The following is a 21,497-nucleotide window of genomic DNA, read 5'->3' on the forward strand; positions in this document are numbered from 1 at the left end:
AAGGATCATGTTCTGTCAATTGAAATTATTTTCACTAGTATAAATACCGGTGAAAATCCACCAAATGCTTGAAACTTCTACAACTTGTATTGAATCCCACTTGCCCATCGTCAATGCTTAAATTCAAGGCATTTCAACGAACAAAATGTGAAGGGTTTATGAAAGGGTAGTGATTTGTACACAACATTTTATAGTCATACACACAGTTTGTGCTTTAGACGATTGTACTGTACAACTGTATAAAACATAATTTGTTGTGTATGGCTAAAAAGTGTTGTGTACGGCTCATTACCTTTTATGAAAAGGACCCCCTACTCACATAAATGATCTTCAATTTCTCCTACTTAAATTTCATATTTTTTAGAAGATTAAAGGGTGTGTGTGAAAGAGTTGTATTGGAGTAACTAAGGTTTCTTCCGTAAAGAGATTATGAGCTTTATAACGAACAGTAATTAAAAAAAATATATTATTACTAACATTGGATTTAATTGTATTCACCCTTCTTAGACCATACTTGTATTATTTGTAAAGTAAGTCCATATGAGACTCTTAATTGATATCCGAATGATTTTATTCCTCAATACATCAAGATTGTTATGACATATAGTGATAATACATCTATTATTGACCGTTGACACCATTTTCAAGTGGAAAATAAGAATTCTTGCCTACTTCGACATGGATAAAAAAAATGTTTGAAATTGTTGAAAAAGGAAAGTGCATTCATATGACCATTGTGGAAATATGCCATCCAAAATTAACAAATTCTACTTAGTTCAAGGGCTATATTGTCTTTTCAGCAATCCATGTCTAATTTAGTTGTTTTGGGTCTAAAAATGGCATCAGGTCTAAAATGGATGTTTCATGTCTAAAAGGGGCGTCATATTCTGAAATAGGTGTTTTCAGGTCTAAAAACGGCTTGGTCCTGAAATGCAAATATTACATTCTTGAAGGACCAAATTTAGCCAAATTGGTCAAACCATTTTCCCTTTAATCTTCAGATTTCTTTTAAGAGAGATAGTTTTGAAGACTTCTTCTTCTTCTTCCTTTCTTGAGCGACATTTTCTAGGGTTTTTCCTATTTATCACCAAATCATTATAGCTCATTTTAATCTTTTTGATCAAGATCTGTAAACATTGCAATATTTTAGTGGATTGGTTCTTGGCTTCCTCCGCCCGTGGTTTTTCCCGATTTGGGTTTTCCACGTAAATCTATGTGCCTCTTTGATTTACTTTTTGTTTGGTATTATTCATTGCATGTGATTGATTGTGGTTTGATATTTTAGCCCTATTCCGCTTAAACTAATATTGCTCTCGTGATTCAAATTTCTTGGTTGTTTGATGCATTAGGGATTTTTTTAGTGCATCTTACCCTCTTTGTTTACTACAACCATCGAGACCATAATTGCATTCTTTGAAATGAGTATTCCTATCAAAAGGGGTCGGTTATTTAAAACTGATGAATGACTTGTCTAGTTGGATAAAAGAGCTCAAAACCACATTATCATGGGTATTTATATAACGCTTTTTAACGCCCTGATTATGTTTTATTAGTTAAACGCAGAACGAAAGCAAGAAGAACAATTATGCAAAGGAATTTGTATTATTGAATTCAAGATGCCTATAAGAGGCTTAAAAAATCTCTTTATAGTGAGGGGGCTAAATTTGATAGGTATTGCTCAATTTCGAAAATTAAAATTTATAAAATCTTCTTCTAATTAAGCTCTTAAATAAAGAAGTAAAAAACAAAATTAAAAGAAAAAAATATTATATCATTAAATGCAAAATAAAATAAATTAAGGAAATTAGTTGCAATTGAGGGGAAAGTAAATTTTGATGGCCTAAGCAGACTTTTTTGGCTACGACGGGTGTGAAAACTATAAGGTGCTGTTTGTTTTTTCGAAGCGAAAATTCATGAAGTCTGCGGACCACCTCTACAATCATCTGTAGCAGAAGAGGTGGAACAAACGGCTGCAGCCTATAATAAGAAGCATGTTTGTTTTTTAACATCTGCAGACTGCTGCAGTAAACTGAAATTTAAATAAACTAATTTTATAAACTGAAAATAGTTCTCAACACCGAAATTTAATAATTCTAGTATTCAAACATTGAAATAATAATAAAAAAACATGTAAAAAAACAAAAATATAAAACTTTTTTTTAAAAAAAAAAACTTAAAAAAATGTAAAAGAAGCTAATAGTTTTATTCTAAAAAAACTAATTTTAAAAAACATTAAAAAAGAAAATAATAAAAAAATTAAGAAAATATTGCAAACGATGTCTACAAAGTTCGTAAAAAATTACACACGTTAAAAAAGATGCAACTGAAATTGAAAATATTATTAATAAAACGGTAAAAAAAAATTAAAAAAATCAAGTTAAAAAAAATCGTGGAAATTATAAAAATAAATTGTATCACATCCGTAAATAAAAATTTAAGAAAATCAAAGTTTAAAAAAAAGTTATACAAAAATTCTTAAAAAACACTTAGAAAAAATGAAAGCTGAAGAGGTTAGAAGAGGCAAGTCAAGTGCTGCGCCACGCAGCACACGCGCAGAAGTTTTGTAGTCTGAAGTCTTCCAAAAAAAACAAACTGCTGCGAGAGGGAAAGTGTTGCACGTGTGCTGCGCCGCGCAACAATAAGTGGTTTGAAAAGGTTTTAATAGAAAAACAAACAGCACCTAAGTCGAACCTCCAAACTCTTGTTACATTCGTTTTTTAAGTTGGACCTCTCTTGCGTGTTTTTCTTTTTCCTACCCGTGCATGAAAGCAAAACTAAGTCTTCAATGTGCTTTGTATCACCTTTTTACTTGGTGTTAAGGTTCATTTTCGTATACTAAACACTTAAAAGTATAAAAAAAGATTTATTAAGTTTACTTGTTTGATTTTTATCAAATCTAAAAGAATATAAAAAAATAACTCCCAAAACCATGACTTTGTGAAAAATGCCCATAAAGTGGATAAAGGAGGAAGGTATCATATTTGGGCTCAAGGTAGGTACCGGCGGTACCAAAAGATGGGTACCGTTGCCGACGGGTTGGGATGTTTTATGAGATTTTAATGGGTTGAACGGGTTTACCAACCCGTTAATTTAATTGCCTTTTTTGGTTTTCTCTCTCTCTCTCTGTTCAACCCGTTAATTTAATTGCCTTTTTTGGTTTTCTCTCTCTCTCTCTCTCTCTCTCTATATATATATATATATATATATATATATATATATATATATATATATATATATATATATATATAGAGACAAGTTCAATTGAAAAAATAAAAAAAATGTTAAGAATGTGGGAATCATCCTCAATCAATCATTTATTTTTGCCGCAAAACGCTCCGGCGTACCGAACTGACGGAGGATGAGTAATATTCATATATGAATATAAATATATGTGTATTCATATATATATATATATATATATATATATACACACACACGACCTCCCTCCGCCACCAACCACCACCACCACAACCAACCACCGTCACCTCCGCCACCACCTACTGCCGCCATATTCATATATGAATAATCAGTTCCGTTATAGTTATTCATATATGAATATATGTATTCATATATGAACATACATAACCATATACGTATTCATATATGAATATGACATGTTCCGTCGGTCCAGTACGCTGGAGGGCTTTAGCGGCAGATTCAAAATGAGTGGCCCAGATTCATTCCCTCATTCTCAATTTTTTTTTCTCAATTGAACCCTTATATATATATATATATATATATATATATATATATATATATATATATATATATATATATATATATATATATATATATATATAGAGAGAGAGAGAGAGAGAGAGTGAGTGAGTGAGTGAGTGAGATACAGAGAGAGAGATAGGATCGGGTGAATTTTTTTTTTCGGTGATGACACCTTAAAAAAATTGAAAAAAAAATACAAATCGTAAAATCAAGCATAGTACTATATCGGAGAAAATAAATTTGGATCATTAAAATCAAAGCATTGATCATTTTTATGATCCATGATTCACTTTTTATGATTCATGATTCAATTTTAATGATCCAAAAAAAACTTTCTAATTTTTTTTCTCTCCGATATAGTACTATGCTCGATTTTATGATTTGTATTTTTTTTTCAATTTTTTTAAGGTGTCGTTACGAGTCCTCACCGAAAAAATAGTACTCACCGGAACCAGACTATATATATATATATATATATATATATATATATATATATATATATATATATATATATATATATATCATTTTTTACTTTACAAAAATAAAATAATATCAAATATAATTAATATTTTGTTTTTATAAATTAAGTTTAGATTTTATGAATGATTTTGTAAAAAAAATTAGTTTGTGTTTATTTTAAAATAAAAAATTAAGTAAGTTGAATGGGTTAAGAAAGAATAGGATTTTCATATGTTGTGGGTTGGGAGGGTTGAAAGAGAGATGGGAGAGAAAAACTGATGTGGCGCTGATGTGGTAATAAATTGAGTGGGTTGGAAGGGAATGACTTCTTCCACCTAAGGAGGGAACCACCATGAGCTAATTTGGGTTATATGATTCAAAACCTACAATAAGTAGATACAATAATAAACTCTTGAGTTGATAAGGTTAGTCAATCGTTGGCAATCATGTTGGATTCAAGATAGTTGGAAAATGAAATGAAATCAGAGGTAGTATAAACACTTCAAACGTTTGTATTTTTTCTTAATTTTTTTTGAAACGACAAATCTAACATATTCCTAAACTACTCCTTAAATCTACTTATGTCCACGATAAGACTTGATCCCTCAACCTCAAGGAGGGAGGACAACACCGGATACCGTTGGGCTAGAAGCTCTTTGGTGCCAATGAATTCAAGGGTTAATTACACCCTAATCAGATTTATTTCAAAGATAACAGACTCTTTGCATTTGTGTCGATAGATGATATTTGCTTTGTCTTTTGTGACTTCGATGCAGTTAGATTGAGGGTAGAAAAAGAGGGTCTCAACATTGTCTAAAAAATACCGTTGGTTTTGCCAGTTTTAAACATGAATCCCACATATTAGATCTTTAATTAAGTGGAGGAAAAGTTCGTTTGGATGGATAGTACGGGGCTAAAATGAGCAAATTGAATAGCTTCGTTTTTAAAGGTCTTTATAAATCACTTGCAAATTAAATTTCGACAAAACTGCAAAACTGGTCCATATGGTATGTATTTTTTCTGAGATTTAGTCAAAATCTCAATTTTTTTTGCTTCGTGGTTCTTTTGAGCTAGTTTCATTGCAGATTTTGTTCCACGTGGCTACATCTCCGACTCTATGGACCGCCATACCCACTACTGATTTGGGTTTAGTTATTATCATTGTCATCTAGTCCCCAATGTCCCTCGTCAAATGGTAGACATCAAAGAGTGTGTAGGTAGAAAAAGAAGAGAGGGTGGGGTTAGGATCGTTTTTCTCATCCGGAGACTAAGTCGGAGGAGGAGAGGTCATACTCAGAAATCTTCGAGCTTCCTTTTGATGCGTTGTTGAACGCAATCGATGGTGGGAGGATCGAGCGGAGTCATTGAAGGCAGTGGCGACTGTTTGTGTATGTGGAGTGTGCATATGTATGTGTGTATTGTGAAGTGTTTATAGGTTCTTTATGGTGATCATGGAGAGAGTGAGACTCTTTACTTTTTAATTATTTAAATAAATAATAAAGTATTAGATTTAAAAATGAAAGAAAAATATAAAATAAATACCCAAGTGTATTAAAGTCATTTCAGTTTACCGGGGGACCATTTTCACATACAAACTAGACTAAAATGACCATGAAACCAAAAAAATCGAGGTTTGGACTAAATCTCAGAAAAAATATATATCATAAGGAGATTTTTGCAATTTTGTTTTAAATTTCTCTACCTATTTCACATTTTCCTATCTTTAATAATCTTGATTTTTCCTACTCTCTATTCAAATTCTATAACTTATGTTTTCTTCGTCATGTGTTGGCTACAACTATAAACATGTCTTTGAAATATTCATGTGAGTCTAAACGGGCGCATGCTATATTTAATAAAAACTAAAAAAAATAATAAGAAATAAACCAAGTAACGGAGACTTGATGATACACAGGAGGAAAAGAAAGAAAGCATGAGCTTCAAAAGATAATCACTTTGGATTTATGTGCAAGGAAAATGTAATTTCAACTATATTGCTGGTTAAATCTAAATATGGGTTTATACACAAATAACACTAAAAAAATCAAATGAACAATATTTATATGTGATAAATTTAATATTTATCAATCAAAATAAATAATAAAATGAAAGATTTATTATTGTATATTAAAATAAAGAAAATAAATAAATAAAATGTTTACTTATTTAAATAAATAAATTGTTTATTATTATAATTGAGTAAAGTAATTAAAGTAATTAATTTAGGATTGGATATTGACTATTCAATGGCTTGAAGGGTAGGGGTGTATATGTGGTGGTTTGGTTTGGTTATTGAACAAAACCGAACCATAATCATTACAATCGGTTAATGCATTTCGGTAACCATTGAGTATCGGTTAGTAATGGAAATGGTTTTAGTCGGTTAATGGTTTTAATGATTGGTTAATATTGATCAACCATAATGGTACAAAAATTACATAAAAAATAAAAAGCATATGTTTATATAAATGAAAAAACAAAAGGTAAATTATTATAAAATGAACAGAAACTATGTTGTTAACTTATTTGTAACCTTTCATCTATTAATTTAGACATTTAAACATCACCATACATGTTCTCCAAACTCCTTAAAACATTCAGTATAAAGACCTCCATACATTTCCTCCTAACTCCTTCAAACATTTACGCGTAGTTCCAGAGTTTAACAAAAGAAAAGAGAAGAAGAGAAAAGAAAGTCAAGAGAAAAAGGAAGAGAAAGAAAAGGAAAACAAGATTTTCTTTTGTATTCCCGAGTTGGGGAGAAATAGAAGGAAAATTAATCATTTTGTTCTTTATTTCCAAATCCTCCTAAATCGGAAGGAAAGTTAGGAGGGAAAGTGATCATTTCATTTCCCTCCACTTCATTCCTTTAATGAAACTCGGGAACACAAATTTTTTTTTTATTTTCTTCCCATTTCCACCCATTTCTTTCTTTTCTCTCGTTAAGTTGAACTCGAGAACGAGGTGTTAGTAGATGTCAACAAAATTAGTCAAAAATATGCTCGATATATGTTAAACAATATCTTATTGATTTTTAAAAACGTAACCGTGTTGTAACAAAATTTATTAAGTACTGTAATCTTCTCCAACAACCAAAACTCCATACTTAATACATGTGAAGAAAAAACAATTTCTTCTTAAATTGTTAATTTCATGGACTTTTTAATTTGGCTTAGACTTTATTTGTTTAATATTTATCAATAACTTACAATAGTGAACAACCCTACTCGAGATGACCCTAAATCTTGACTAGCTTTACATATTTACTGTTAACCCTAATCAACTCATTTATTAGAAAATAGTTTATAATATGGTTAAGTGAGTTAAATTAGAGTTGCACATGGTATTTTCTAATATAACCAAGTCAAACTCCTAATTTATTAAACTTTGAGTTAACATTTATATTTTGGGATTTTCTAATATGTGCCCTAAGGGCACATATAAGAATTATTAATTAATCACAATTATTACCATAATTAAATGTTAAATACATTAATTATAAGAAATATTACCATAATTAAATATAAAATTCATTAATAATCTCCATAATTAATGGATTTCACATTTAATTATGGTAATATTTTTCATAATTAATACTTCTTATATGTGTCCTTAGGGCACATATTAGAAAATCTCATATATTTTAACAACTAATATTACTAAATCTATATTCGTTATTAATATTTTTATTATTTTTTAAGTTTATTTTTTTATATTGTTATTAATAGTTTCTAAAATTACCCCTAAAGGATGATGTTGCAATTACCTCCCCTTAAAAATGGTTTTATCCCCCAAATCACGGGCCCCATGAAAAGATGTAGATATTGTCTCTTCATTTCTTAAAATATTTCTCTTGAGCCTCGGTGCACACAAACTTCACAATCTTACCGTTCAAAATGGTCAAAGGACTTGCTCTTTGAATTTTTTTTGATAAATCTATGATAATAGTCTGTCAAATCTAAGAAACTTCAAATTTTGATTGGACTCTTTGTTTTTTCCCAATTCATAACCGCTTCAAACTTTGTCGGGTCAACTTTAATTCTTCCTTTTCCGTCCGACCACATGACATAAAAATTGGACTTCATCAATTCAAAATCCACACTTGGAATGGAATAAATCTTTTTTATTCTTCAACGTTTCAAGTATTAATCTTAAATGCTCCATATGGTATTTTGTGGTCTTCGAGTATATGAGAATGTCATCAATAAACATGATGAAAAACTTACCGAGTAGTGGTTTAGACACCTAATTCATGAGATCCATGAAAATCGTCCATCGATTGGTTGGTTAACCCAAAAATCATGACTAAAAATTGATGATACCATTTTCTCAACATCTCCATTTCTTACTTTCAATTGATGAATTGATGATAACTGAACCTAAGATTGATCTTTGAGAAAAGTTAGCCCTTGTAATTGATCAAAGAGGTTATTGATCCGAGGAAGAGGATACCGATTCTTGATAATCACTATATCAAGATAGGGGTGTTGATAAGGTAAAATTTTCGGGTTTCGGGTAATTCGGGTCGGGTAATTCGAGTTTTTCATATAAAAAAATTACCCGTTACCCTACCCAAATTAAATTCGGGTAATTCGGGTTTGGATAATTCGGGTATTACCCGATTTTTAAATTTTTTTTTTAATTTTTTAATGGCACCTAAAAATAAATGTAATGAAATAAGTATGTCGTGCTAAACTTTGAACATTAAGATTTTTTACTCAATAATATTTGAGATATCAAGTATTCGTTTAACAATTTAATCAAATCTAATAAGATGTTAAAAAAACAAATACTTAAAGAAATAATAACAACCAAAGTCTACCATTTAAATTACTTGATATCAATGTATATGCATGTATTTTGCATTTACCAAAAAACTCACGTCTTAAATCTAGAAAACATAGAAAACCATTACATAGTATGAAAATAATAACATGTCAAGTTCCAAAAGACATTCATAAATATACTCGTCTTCTTGCACCTACTCGTTCTTCTTGCAACTTCACTACTTCATCTTGCTCAATTCTATATAAAAAAAGTCATGTCTTTTTGGTTTGCAATCTGAGTAGGATCTATCCTAAGGGGTGAGTTAACATTGTTATGCTTACTTTCTCTATTACAGTAATTGGTAGAGACGAAATCACGAAATTTAACTGTAAAATAAAAGCAATTGGTAGATATCACTTACATTCAAGCCAAGTTTGAACTTCAAACTTTGAATTCCAAATATCCTGGAGGTGACGACTGGCGAGGATGATTGCGACTGCGACGCTGCGAGGCTGTGATGAGCGACGGGCTACGACCAAGACCGGTGACGAGGCGGGGACGACTGGGGAGGAGGCGGGGACGACCGACTGTCGGTTGGAGTTGATCGGTGATGAACGAAGATGCGATGCGAGGGTTTTTGACGAGAAAATAGAACGATGGAGGCAGGGAGCTGGGATTTGGAGTTTTTGTCTTTTGGACCAACACGGAATCAGATAATTAACTCATATAGGAATAAAAGATATTGGGCCATCATTATTTGTTTAATAAATTTTCCGGTAATCGGGTATACCCGAAACCCCAAACACTTACCCTTTACCCAACCTGAAAAAAATCGGGTTACCCAAATACCCGAAAATTTTTACCCGATATCCGATTTACCCAACCCGATTTACCCGATACCCGAAAAAATCGGGCGGGTAATTCGGGTAACGGGTATTTTTCGACAGGGCTATATCAAGATCTCGATAATCAATAGATATCCTTATTTTTTTTTTCTTCTTTATAAATACAAAAAGAGCTACCCAAGGTAATGTGCGCGGTCGGACAAAGACCTTATCCATCAAATCTTGTAATTAAACCATTATCTCTTTTAACTTGGTAGGTTCCAAACGATATGGTGCCTTAGCAATGGGTATGGTCTTCGCATCAAGTCAAAGCAATATTAAACTTGATGATCCGACGGTAATCCGTATAAATTGTTAGAAAATCTCATACTACATCAATCTCAACCATGATATTCTTCTATTTAGTAATATCCGCTACACTTGCTAAGTAGGAATGATACCCTTTCATTAAACATTTTGCTTCTGAATTCATGAGACTCATGGCATTTCAAACAATAAATAAATAAGATGGAATGTCTCATGATGGGTTTAGGACATAATGAAACATTTCAAATTTTATTTAGCTAAATGCGGGTGTTGTTATTTGCACCTTATAGGGATTAAAGTCAATTACCGACACAATCGAACTGTAAAAATCATAAAATACATTACTGGTCCTTTCCTTTTGTACTAATTTTTGATTTCCACCCCTACAATTTTAAAAAGTTCAAATTAATACAATTTGCTTAAGGTCATACAATTAAATCCATTAGAATACCAATTAGTATTACATTTATAGCTATTTATTTATATATTATTTTCTTTTCCTCCGTTTTATTTTTAAAAAGTTAAATAATATATATATATATATATATATATATATATATATATATATATAACCACTTTTTCCAACTATTTGACTGCAAAGCTTCTAAACAACGGGACTAGGGCCCCGTGGTGGTTTTGGTTTTGAAATTTTTTGATGGTCGTCGATTCTAAAAAAAATCAAAATTATATTCGGTTTAATTGGTAAAAAGGAACACCAAATTTAATGTGTCAGTACGTACCTTATCACGTCATGAGTTTTTCCTTGGGACATTTTTTTGTTTTGTTTTTTACCTTACCGTAACATCATGCCTTACGTCATTTATAATAAGGGTGTCAATCGTATCGAGTTTGAATTGACGGGTTGAAAACATTAACCCTGACACAACTCATCTAACCCGTTTAATTATACGGGTTCGCGGGTTATATTAGGGTTCATGGGTTGACGGGTTGATGGGTTAAAACATTATTTATATATTTTAATCTCTTTGTAAACTTTTATAATAAATTTTTATTTCATTGTTCTATGCTTAAAATTATAAAATATTATAGTATGTAATAAAATAAAAAACCAATAAATAAGTCATAAATATTATTTATAGTTACAATTATAATAAATTTAAGGGGTAGAACTGTAAATAAATAATAAATTAAAGGGGAGATGTGAATATATAATACAATATGTTTTTTTATTGAAATGAATTTAAAAATAATATCTAATGGTCAACGTGTCATGTCAAATAGGGTAATTAGGGGTGAGCATGTTGCGGTTGGTGCGGTTTTAAGGCCAAACCGAACCGCAAACCGCATGGTGCGGTTTTTGCATTCTTAAAACAGTTGGTTGTGGTTTTGCAATGGTTCGGTTTTTCGGTTTTTAAATGCGGTTTCGGTTTGTATAGGTGCGGTTTCGGTTTTAAACCGTGTTTAGAATTTGGTGTAGTTTTTTATGTTTTTTGGTGCGGTTTTTTAAAATTGTAAGAATTGAAAATCATGTGCATGTAAGCTTGTATTGTGCTGTTTTTTTTAAACCATTCATTTTCAGCTCAAAATAAAAATACATAATCAAAAATTGTAAGTCGCTTAAAATACAACATGTGATTACTCTCACAAACTAATTAATAATTGAAAGTTGGTTGATTCTGACGTAATTTGTTACAAGCTTATTTCATGTAATCGATTAGTACGTTTGGCTAATAATAGAACATTTCTTTTGCACCCCATATAGTATTACACAAACACAAAATAAAGATATAATAAATATATTATCGTTTATAAGTATTTTAAATAGCATGTATATAATATACATTGATTGATTTATTACTATACACGTTTGCGGTGCGGTTCGGTTTTGGTGGACCGGTTTTTTGGATAGAAACCGCACCGCACCGATGACATTCGGTTTTTGCAAAAATTAAATCCGCACCATTGGTTTTTGCATCGGTTTCGGTTTTTCGGTTGCGGTTTATTGCGGTTTTGTCGGTTTTTCTTTAGTCGGTTCGGTTTTTGCTCACCCATAAGGGTAATCATATAGTTTAGTTTTTGGGTGCGAATAAAATATCCCCATATAAGAGTATAAGAGACGGTTTAGTTTTTGGGTGTGAATAAAATATCTCCGTATAAGAGTATAAGAGACGAGGGTAAATATATATTTGTGGGATTGGATTTCAATTCCTTTTGTAGCTTGCAAGTTGCAACCGAGTCTTGTAGTGGTTTCGGGTAGTTTTCCTAGCTTCTCACTAGTGCCCCTTTACTAATTTATTTTCCTCTTTTAGTGGTAAAAAAAACTAATGAAAAAATAAAATGAGATGTTTACCTAATGATAGCTATAAACTATTAGTCTCATCTTATCTCTAAAACCCTTGATCAACTTATTCCTTCAAAATTTGAAACTTTGGATGCTCAACTGCTATTAAAGGGTATTTGGGACTTATTGGTTTTTTGAAAAGATAATAAATAAATAAAAATATATTTGGCAAACTCAAAATCACTTTTTAGAATAGTTTTTCATTAGCTTTAGACAAAATTGCAAGAATGGTCCCTGTAGTATGTCAAAACTAGCAACTTTGGTCCAAAATGAGTTTGGCTCGCAAGGATGGTCCAATAGTTTCGTTTTGTTGTGAGTTTAGTCCAATTTCCTATGAATTTTTTTATAATGACGGATTTGCCCCTAATTATTTTATTTTCCATTTTTCTTTTATTACAACAATTAAAAAACAATTAAAAATCTCTCTCTCTCCCTCTCTCTTTCTCTCTCTCTCTCTCACTCATTAATGCCCATTCCTTCCTCATTACTTTTCCTTAACAAAAGCTCTTTAATCGTTTCTTCCCCAAAAATTCATCAAGAACATCAAATTAGATACAAGAATCTACCATAAGAGCCAGAACAACACCAGATCTCTTTTCAAGCTTTTCCAACAAAACCCAGATCTCATGTCAAGCTTCTTCTGGTGAACCTCCGAAGATGCGACTCCTGCTCATCGACATGCTTCCCAAATCCAATGAACCCTTCGTTTTCTTTAGCTTTAAAAAACCATGAACCTATGAAAATCTCGAGCTCTTGGATGAAATCTGAGGTTTTTAGTCTCAAGTCCTGTAGTCGACATTTGATATCCATTTAAAGAAGAGAAATCAAAGTTCGATTTTGATTTTTACATATTCACATCTTTTAGTGTTATGATTTAAGGTTTTCAAGTTCAGAGTTTCGACTTTTGGTGTTTTGATGTAAGGTTTTCGAGTTTTAGGGGTTTCGATTTAATGTTTTCTATGTTTCTATGGTTTACAGTTTCCAGAAAATTTGAACATGATTTTTGTAGCTTGAAGATCGTTCTTGAGTTCTTCAAATTCGTCATTGAGTTCCTGAAATCAAGTTTGAGTCTCGATTTGTTTAGAACAAAAGATTTGTTTATTCATTAGTTTTTTAATTTTGTTCATCTTCATGTTCGGACAAGAACATCCAAAAAATCAAAAAAACTTCGATCATCTTCATCACGTTTATATTTGGGATCTGCCTTTTCATCAGTGTTCTAAAGCTCAAAAATATGCTCTTCAGAAGCTTGAACATCAATGGGAGAGCTGAGAGAGATTGGTTTTGTGTGTGTCTTTTAAAACTAAACCTTGAATTTTTGTTTGTAGAAGATGAATGAAGAACATATCTTCATCCGGTTCATCTAAGAATCCTAAGTTCTTGAGAGAGAGAGAGAGAGAGAGAGAGAGAGAGAGGTTTTCTTTTTTTTCTTTTTCTTTTTTTGATTTCTGTAATAAAAAAATTGAAAAAGTGAAAATACCAAGGGCAAATACGTCATTATAAAAAGTTTTAAAATTTTTGGACTAAACTCGTCACAAAACGAAACTATTGGACCATCCTTGCGAGCCAAACTCATTTTGGACCAAAGTTGCTAGTTTTGACATACCACAAGGACCATTCTTACAATTTTGTCTTAGCTTTGAAAAACATTTTTTAAAGTAAAACTTGATTTTTTGAAACTGTTTTTGAATTTTTAACCAAAATAACTTTAAAAAACATTTTTTTAAATCAAACACTTTTTAACTTATTGACTTATTGACTTATTGGCTTCTTTATCATAAAAATTAATCTAAAACACTTTTTTAAAAAAACTTATTTTTACCACCTTTATAAGTCAATAAAGGCTTTTATCTAAAAACACTTTTAGCATTCAAAAAGCACTCCGAACACCCCCTAAGTACTTCGTGGTAAATAACACGGCCACATTAACCTATTTCAAACTTAAATATCTCGAGGCAGTAATGAAGAAGACTACCCTTTGTGTTCTTTAAATCTTTCTTCTCTTTTCAAGCTTTCTATGCCAAACCCATGCAGGTAACAAACAGACACAAGCTCTTAACCATCTTTACAGGGCCAAATGGTCCCTTAACACCGCCATTGACACCAGCCATTTCGAGCCACCTCAACATGTGAACAACGCTAGCATTCTTCTTCAAGAAGGTCTGAAGGAGAACGATAAAATCCACAAATTGCCTGGTCAACCATACGTCAGATTTGACCAGTACGGCGGGTATGTTACTGTAAACGAATCGACCGGTAGGGCATTTTACTATTACTTTGTGGAAGCTGATCAGACCTCTAACGAATCTTTACCACTCCTTCTTTGGCTTAACGGAGGTAACAAAACCCTAATCTTTGATGAACGTATGCGTTTTTCTATAGTATGTATGAACTAATTTCGAACTAAACGAATTGTCCTTTACAGGGCCGGGTTGTTCGTCTCTCGCTTATGGAGCTATGCAGGAGCTCGGGCCATTCAGAGTCAACAGCGATGGCAAAACTCTTTATAGAAATGATTTTTCATGGAACCATGGTATTTATACATTGGCGAAATAGAAGATTTCTTTACATTCATGTTTAAATTATGTTTATATTTTCATGTTTTCAGCGGCGAATGTTTTGTTTCTGGAGTCACCTGCGGGTGTAGGGTTTTCTTATTCAAATTCGTCATCAGATTATATGAACTGTGGAGACGAATCAACAGCAGCGGACAATTATGTGTTCTTGTTGAATTGGCTGGAAAGATTTCCAGAGTACAAAGAAAGAGAGTTTTACATTTCAGGAGAAAGTTATGCTGGCCACTATGTGCCTCAGCTTGCACATACCATTCTTTACTACAACAAGATGGCCAATAAAACCCTAATCAATCTTAAGGGGATCCTTGTAACTCTTTCTTCCTTACTTTTTTCGAGTTTTAGTAATTGATATCTAGAATTCTTAATTCGTTTAGTTTCTTTTAAATTTGTTTTTATCAACTTGATCAAGATGATGTTGCATTTGATATAATACAGATTGGGAACGCGGTGATCAACGATGAGACTGATACCATAGGGATGTATGATTACTTTGGTTCACATGCTATTGTTTCAGATGAAATACTTGATCAGATTCGTATATACTGTGATTTTTCCCCGAATACAACCAAACAGTCGGATAAATGCTTGGAAGCGAATGCTGAAGTTGGTCAAAATATTGTCAATATTGATATCTACAACATCTATGCGCCTGTGTGCTCCAAACAAATTCTTACTTCCAAGCCCAAGCCGATGGTAAGTCAATAATCTTCATGAACATTATATAGCTGAATCCAAAAATTAAAGATGAAACATGATCTGTTTCTATTTTTGGTGCACCAGTCGCGGGCTATTGATCCATGCAGCGAACACTACACATATGTTTATATGAATCGTCAAGATGTTCAAGAAGCTCTGCATGCCAATGTCACAAAGCTAGATCATGATTGGGAACCATGCAGGTAAATTTCACCATTTATATGTAAGCACGTATGAATCCTAACAAATGTTTCAATCTATTAACACGGAGCTACAATGACAAAATTATGCAGCGATGTTATCAACATATGGAAAGATAGCCCTTCGACGATCATTCCACTCCTTAGAGAATTCATGAAGGATAACCTTCGCGTGTGGATATACAGGTAATTAATTAGCCTTATAGTAAACTGTATTTGGATATGGGAAATCAAGTAATTAATCACTATGTAGCATATTTATGAACTGTGCTTTTTCTTGCGTATATAGTGGTGATACTGATGCACGGGTGCCAGTCACCTCAACCAAGTATTCCATCAATTCAATGAGTCTTCCTATAAAGACTCCATGGCATCCATGGCTTTATCAAGGGAAGGTATGGTTAATTTATTTATATATGCAGACAGATGTGATGCTCTATATGAGAAGTAGATGATTAGAAATTGATTGTATAAAAACCACAGGTGGGTGGATTTGCTCAAGTCTATGAAGGAGATCTAACATTCGCCACAGTGCTTGGAGCCGGTCACCAGGTGCCAAGCTACAAACCAAAGACCGCACTTGGACTGGTTACACATTTCTTGACTGGGAACCCTCTTAATGGTTCAAGATATCGACTAGGTTGATTTTGAATTTATTAATTCTTCTTTTTAGAATTAATGACGTACGTTTTCGTTATCGTGTTTGTTTTTTTGTTATTAATCCGAGACCCATTAACCACAACGACATTCAACCATATGTCCAGCGGGTTTTACTTTGAGCGTAGTTACATATTTGTTGAAGCTCAAATTTTTTAGAATATCTATTATGTGAACTTCAGCAATCATCTTTTAATTATTTGGCCTTTGTATGACTAGTTAATGGTCAAAGGTCAAGCTCATAACCACATCGATCATCTCCAATTTAACACCTTTTTTTTTAACGGCAATTTAACACCTATTTAATTATTTATTTTTATACAAACGTAACCATTTTTTAACCCAACGTTCCAAAAAATAATCAAAAATATTATTTTACCAAAAACATTCATTGAGTGCGAGGGACTCGACATTAAATATTTTGGTATTTTTTTCATTAGTCCCCGGCCGATGCTTTTTTTTGAGTGCTCAATACCCTCTATGTGGACTGTTCTTCAACATAATATGACTCTTTAAATATAGATCGAGTCCACAAAAAGCCCTCGACTCTAGAGGTATACTATTTGACAATTTTTTTTTTAAACCGAACTAGTTTTTTTAGAACCAGTTAGGTGGTTAAACCGAACCGCCGGTTATTAATAGTTTTTTTGAAAAACAAACTGTTTTTTCCGATTTTTCTAATAAAAATACCCGAACAGGTTTTTAACCCGTAAAAAACTCATTTTCCTAGATAGTATAAACTTAAATTAACCATAGATCAAATTACACGAATGGTCCTTTAGGTTTCTCATTTTTCCCTGAAATGGTCCTTACGAAACGTTTTTCCCTGAAATGGTCCCTAAGGAGCAAACATTGCACATAAAAGGCCCCTGTGACTAACTTTGTTAAAAGATTCCGTTAAATTCTGTTAAATGACAAACATACCCTTTGTTTTATGCACACAAATGGTCTCTCTCTCTCTCTCTCTCTCTCTCTCTCTCTCTCTCTCGTTTTAATACCCAAATTCAATACCCAAACCATCAGTAGCCATAAGACCCCTCCCTCTCACTACGAAACCATGATTCAACCACCATAACTTATTTGAAGCAGATAAGCCCACCAGCAAGTAGTTCTCTTAATTCTGCTCTAGCGAAAATTAGCCCTACTGCAACCTGAAGGAAGATTTCGGAGGCAAAATCAAAACAAGATTTGCAAACTGATCTCAAAGTTTGTCCCACTGTGAGTCTATGATGGTGGGTTGAACACTCCAATTCCTCCTGGTAATTAGAGATTAATAATAGATCAACTTGATTTGGAAAGCCGATTTTGTGAAACATAATCAAAATTGAAGTGTCCTCTAATTTCGATCAAAACGAACTCCAAACTCGACTCTAACGTCTGCTGCCTACAGTATTCTTTTAGAACTCTGATTTCGTGATTCCACAAAGACTCTAACGTCTTTCGATTTCCACAAAGAAATCAAGCAAGAACAAACCCAAATCAGTTGCTTTTCGATTTTGATTTTCAGTTTTAGATTTTAATAATCAAGGAAGACCAAACCTAAACGTTGTCGCCATCAGAGAGCGGGAACAACATCAGGGTCGGCCCATGGCAGGTTCATCAAGTGCCTGTGAACAGGCCCCACAAAATTATAGGGCCCAACTTTTTTTTAGCATTTGTAGTGGAGTATGTTCGTTCAATGGCCCAAAAAATTAGGATAGTTTTTTTATTGCTCCATCAGCCGACGCGGCAATGTAACATCCCAAATTTCAGAAATATGATATAAGGGCTTAAAGTGTACATTGAGGAAGCTACTCGACGAGTAGGTGCGAGTACTCGTCGAGTCAGATCGGGATTTGGTCGCGAATTAAGTGACCAACTCGCCGAGTCGGAAGCTGGACTCGACGAGTTGGTGCTGGGAAGAGAAAACCCTAATCTCAGGGCTTGCACCCTATTTAAAGGACCTTAAGTCCTCACCTCAGCCTCTTTGTCACCCCTTGAGAGTCAGAAAACCCTAGAATCGTGTGTGAGCCTATGGAGTGAACTTGGAAGCTTTGGAAGGAGATTCTAGCAAAGAAGGCTTGTAAATCAAAGTGTAGAGCATCAACAGATTTCTGTAGATCCAGAATCTACTTCAGTTTGGGCATATTTTAGAGGTAACACGCTGTTACCTTGACTCTATTGCATTTATATCTATTCTAGAATGATATTTGGGGCCATTTTGGCATGTTAAGGATCTAATTCGGGTTAGGGGTCTAGATCTGAGGTTGCTACTTCAGATCTAGACTTGTCTTGGTCCAGAACCTCACAAAGTATCAGCCCTTGGCTTGTTGGTGAAGCATCATTGTCTTAAACCTTAGCCCTAGAGTGATTTGGGCTTATAACTCCTTGTTTCCACGTAAAGCTTGCAACTTTACGTGAGAGTCATGCCCTAGAAGAGTGGATCTACAGTTTGGAGCCCCTGCAAGACTCGAAAAGCCTCTGCATGTATAAAGGACTAAAGAGACTCGGCGAGTCTGTTCTTGGACTCGGCGAGTCTGTTGAAGATAGGCATGAACTCGACGAGTTGGAGGAACAACTCGGCGAGTCTGTTGAAGATTGCCGTGGACTCGGCGAGTCTGTTCTTGGACTCGGCGAGTCAGAACGCAAAACCCCAACCTCTTCTGGTTAAGACCCAGATCAGTGAGTTGAGTGGTGACTCAGTGAGTTGGACATGATAGGACTCAGAGATCGTTAAACTCGACGAGTCATGGAGTGACTCGGCGAGTCGAGTTGTGATATAAGAGTTTTCTGAAGTTGGGAACTCGGAAAGTCGACGGGTTGACTCGGCGAGTAGATTCAATCAGGAAGGTTGACTTTGGCTAGGACTTTGACTTTGACCTGTTTGACCTTCAGGGGTGTTATGGTATTTTGGATATTTATGTCATGGTTCATTGATGGCATCAGGTGTTGGAGTTTGGAGCAGTGCTTCGGGCCAGTGTTTTTGTGTTTCGGTTCGGCAGTTGCAAGGTGAGTTGTCCTCACTATATCAACAGGGTCTACGGCACCAAGGCCGACCCTTTATCGGATTTGTATTCGGGTATTCGCATGATATACTTATTGGTCTGTTAGATTGGTATGCTGGTATATAGGATGATGTTATGTTAGTGACCGGTTAGGTCAGTATCCTGTTTAGGATGTTGCTATGCTATTATGATCTGTTAGATTGGTATCCTGGTATATAGGATGATGTTATGTTAGTGACCTGGTTAGGTCGGTATCCTGGTTATAGGATGTTGCTATGATTGATGATCTGTTAGATCGGTATGACTGTTATATATATGCCAGTATATGTTATTTATGTGCACATGGTTATTGTTGATAGGTGGGTTGAGGCGGGGTCCTGCTTCGTGCGGTTGAGCCCAACATACCCGACGAGCGGTCCGAATAGACTGTGAACCTGGATGACGGTCCAGTCATACCGAAGGCTCGAGATAGATCCAGGTAGACTGTAGGCCTTGCAAGGCGGTCCAGTCAAGCTGAGGGTTCAATATGCATGTTGTTTTGTATTCGTTGATATGATATGATTATGGTTATATGAGGTTGGTATTTTGGGGGCAACTCACTAAGCTTTCGGGCTTACAGTTTCAGTTTATTGTTTCAGGTTCAGCGGATGGCCGCGGGGAGGCGAAGGCGTGACCGTACACTTCCTCAATTGATGATTGTGATTTCTGGGAACTCTGATGTATAAACTATTTTGAAAACAAATTGTAATAACTGAATGGTTTCAAATGATTTAAAAAGTTTTAAATTGGCTCGAATTTTATGGGTGTGACAAGTTGGTATCAGAGCCTTGGTTTCAGTGAATTGGAGGAACACTCGTGTGAATCCAGTCTCAAATCAAGGAAATGATTTTTAAATGATTTTTAAAATGGTTTTCAAAATAAGTAAAGGAGGATGTAAAGTGTATGATCAGCCGGAGCCAGTAAGTAGACCCCAAAATACTATACAGTTATTTGATATTGTGATATGTTAGAACAGCATGCTAGTACTAGGCTAGGGATCTTCAGGAATTGCATGATAGAATTGCCTGATTACATGATGCCTGCTAGCCTAGGGTTTCCCTTATGTGAAATTGACATCATTACTGTAGTTGTCTTGTGTATGCATCACAGCTGTATATAATTAAGATCTTATAGCCTGAGAATGTTTGATCTGGCCTTATGTTCTGTTCTTATTGATTAGGGTATAGGGTAGGATTGGATATTCGAAAGTCTATAGGGTCCAGCGTTATGTATGGCTAGCATACACTAGTGCTGCAGGGGTTGGTGGAAGTTTCATGGATGGATGGGTTGTGTGAGGTCAGGAGGCCAGTTATGAGATATTTAGCATTCCTCTAGGGGTGAGGATTGAGCGCTCGCTATCTGTATTAGTAGGGTGTTGTGGTGATACTTGAGACAAATATGGGTAGGTGTGGAAGGTAGTATGGGCCCGTACTACTGAAAGCACAGGACCCATACGCGTAGCAAGGAAGTCACAACCCCTAGGGTTGGGTAAGGAGTTGGTCCCCTATTATATTATGCATTATCAGAGATCTTTCTGGTGTCTTACCAGAATGGTGGTTACGAGACGTCTTGAGACCGGACCCAGGTTAGGGTCGGGAGTTGGCAGCTAGGATAGGCCTGCATTGTTAGAGGATCGTGTCCGTGAGATCATCCAGGAGGAGGTGATTGAGATTGTTTGGGGACAATTGGTGGAGATGTTGGGGTCTATCAAGACCATTATGGTCGAGTATTTCGACGAGCGCTATGCAGCTAGTGCCGAGACGATTGTCGTGGCAGCTATAGCAGCTGTAACAACGGCAGGGGGAGGAGCCAGTTAGGCTTTCTAGTACCGGGACTTCGATGATGCGAAGCCCCGACTTTTGATAGGGTTCGGGATCCGGTCATAGCCATGAGGTACAATATGACGTGAAGGGATGTTGCTTCACATATTTATGTTCTACTGACCA

At 34.3% G+C, this 21,497-nt stretch overlaps 1 protein-coding gene across 1 annotated transcript in view; it reads left to right on the forward strand.

Annotated features, from left to right (window-relative positions):
- The window catches only part of LOC145104486 (serine carboxypeptidase-like 40), a 28,695-nt gene extending 12,179 nt beyond the window's left edge, over nucleotides 1–16,516 (forward strand). Inside the window, exons 3-10 of the mRNA XM_079041724.1 lie at nucleotides 14,411–14,736; nucleotides 14,825–14,932; nucleotides 15,008–15,282; nucleotides 15,411–15,668; nucleotides 15,756–15,874; nucleotides 15,965–16,057; nucleotides 16,161–16,266; nucleotides 16,355–16,516. Coding sequence (XP_078897850.1) covers nucleotides 14,411–14,736; nucleotides 14,825–14,932; nucleotides 15,008–15,282; nucleotides 15,411–15,668; nucleotides 15,756–15,874; nucleotides 15,965–16,057; nucleotides 16,161–16,266; nucleotides 16,355–16,516 — 1,447 coding nt within the window. The remainder of the gene's footprint in view (nucleotides 1–14,410; nucleotides 14,737–14,824; nucleotides 14,933–15,007; nucleotides 15,283–15,410; nucleotides 15,669–15,755; nucleotides 15,875–15,964; nucleotides 16,058–16,160; nucleotides 16,267–16,354) is intronic.
- The last annotated feature ends 4,981 nt before the right edge of the window (nucleotides 16,517–21,497 follow it).

The sequence above is a fragment of the Lactuca virosa genome, chromosome 4 (genome assembly GCF_052849685.1).
Source record: "Lactuca virosa cultivar CGN04683 chromosome 4, Lactuca_virosa_CGN04683_v6, whole genome shotgun sequence".
Taxonomy (NCBI): Eukaryota; Viridiplantae; Streptophyta; class Magnoliopsida; order Asterales; family Asteraceae; genus Lactuca; species Lactuca virosa.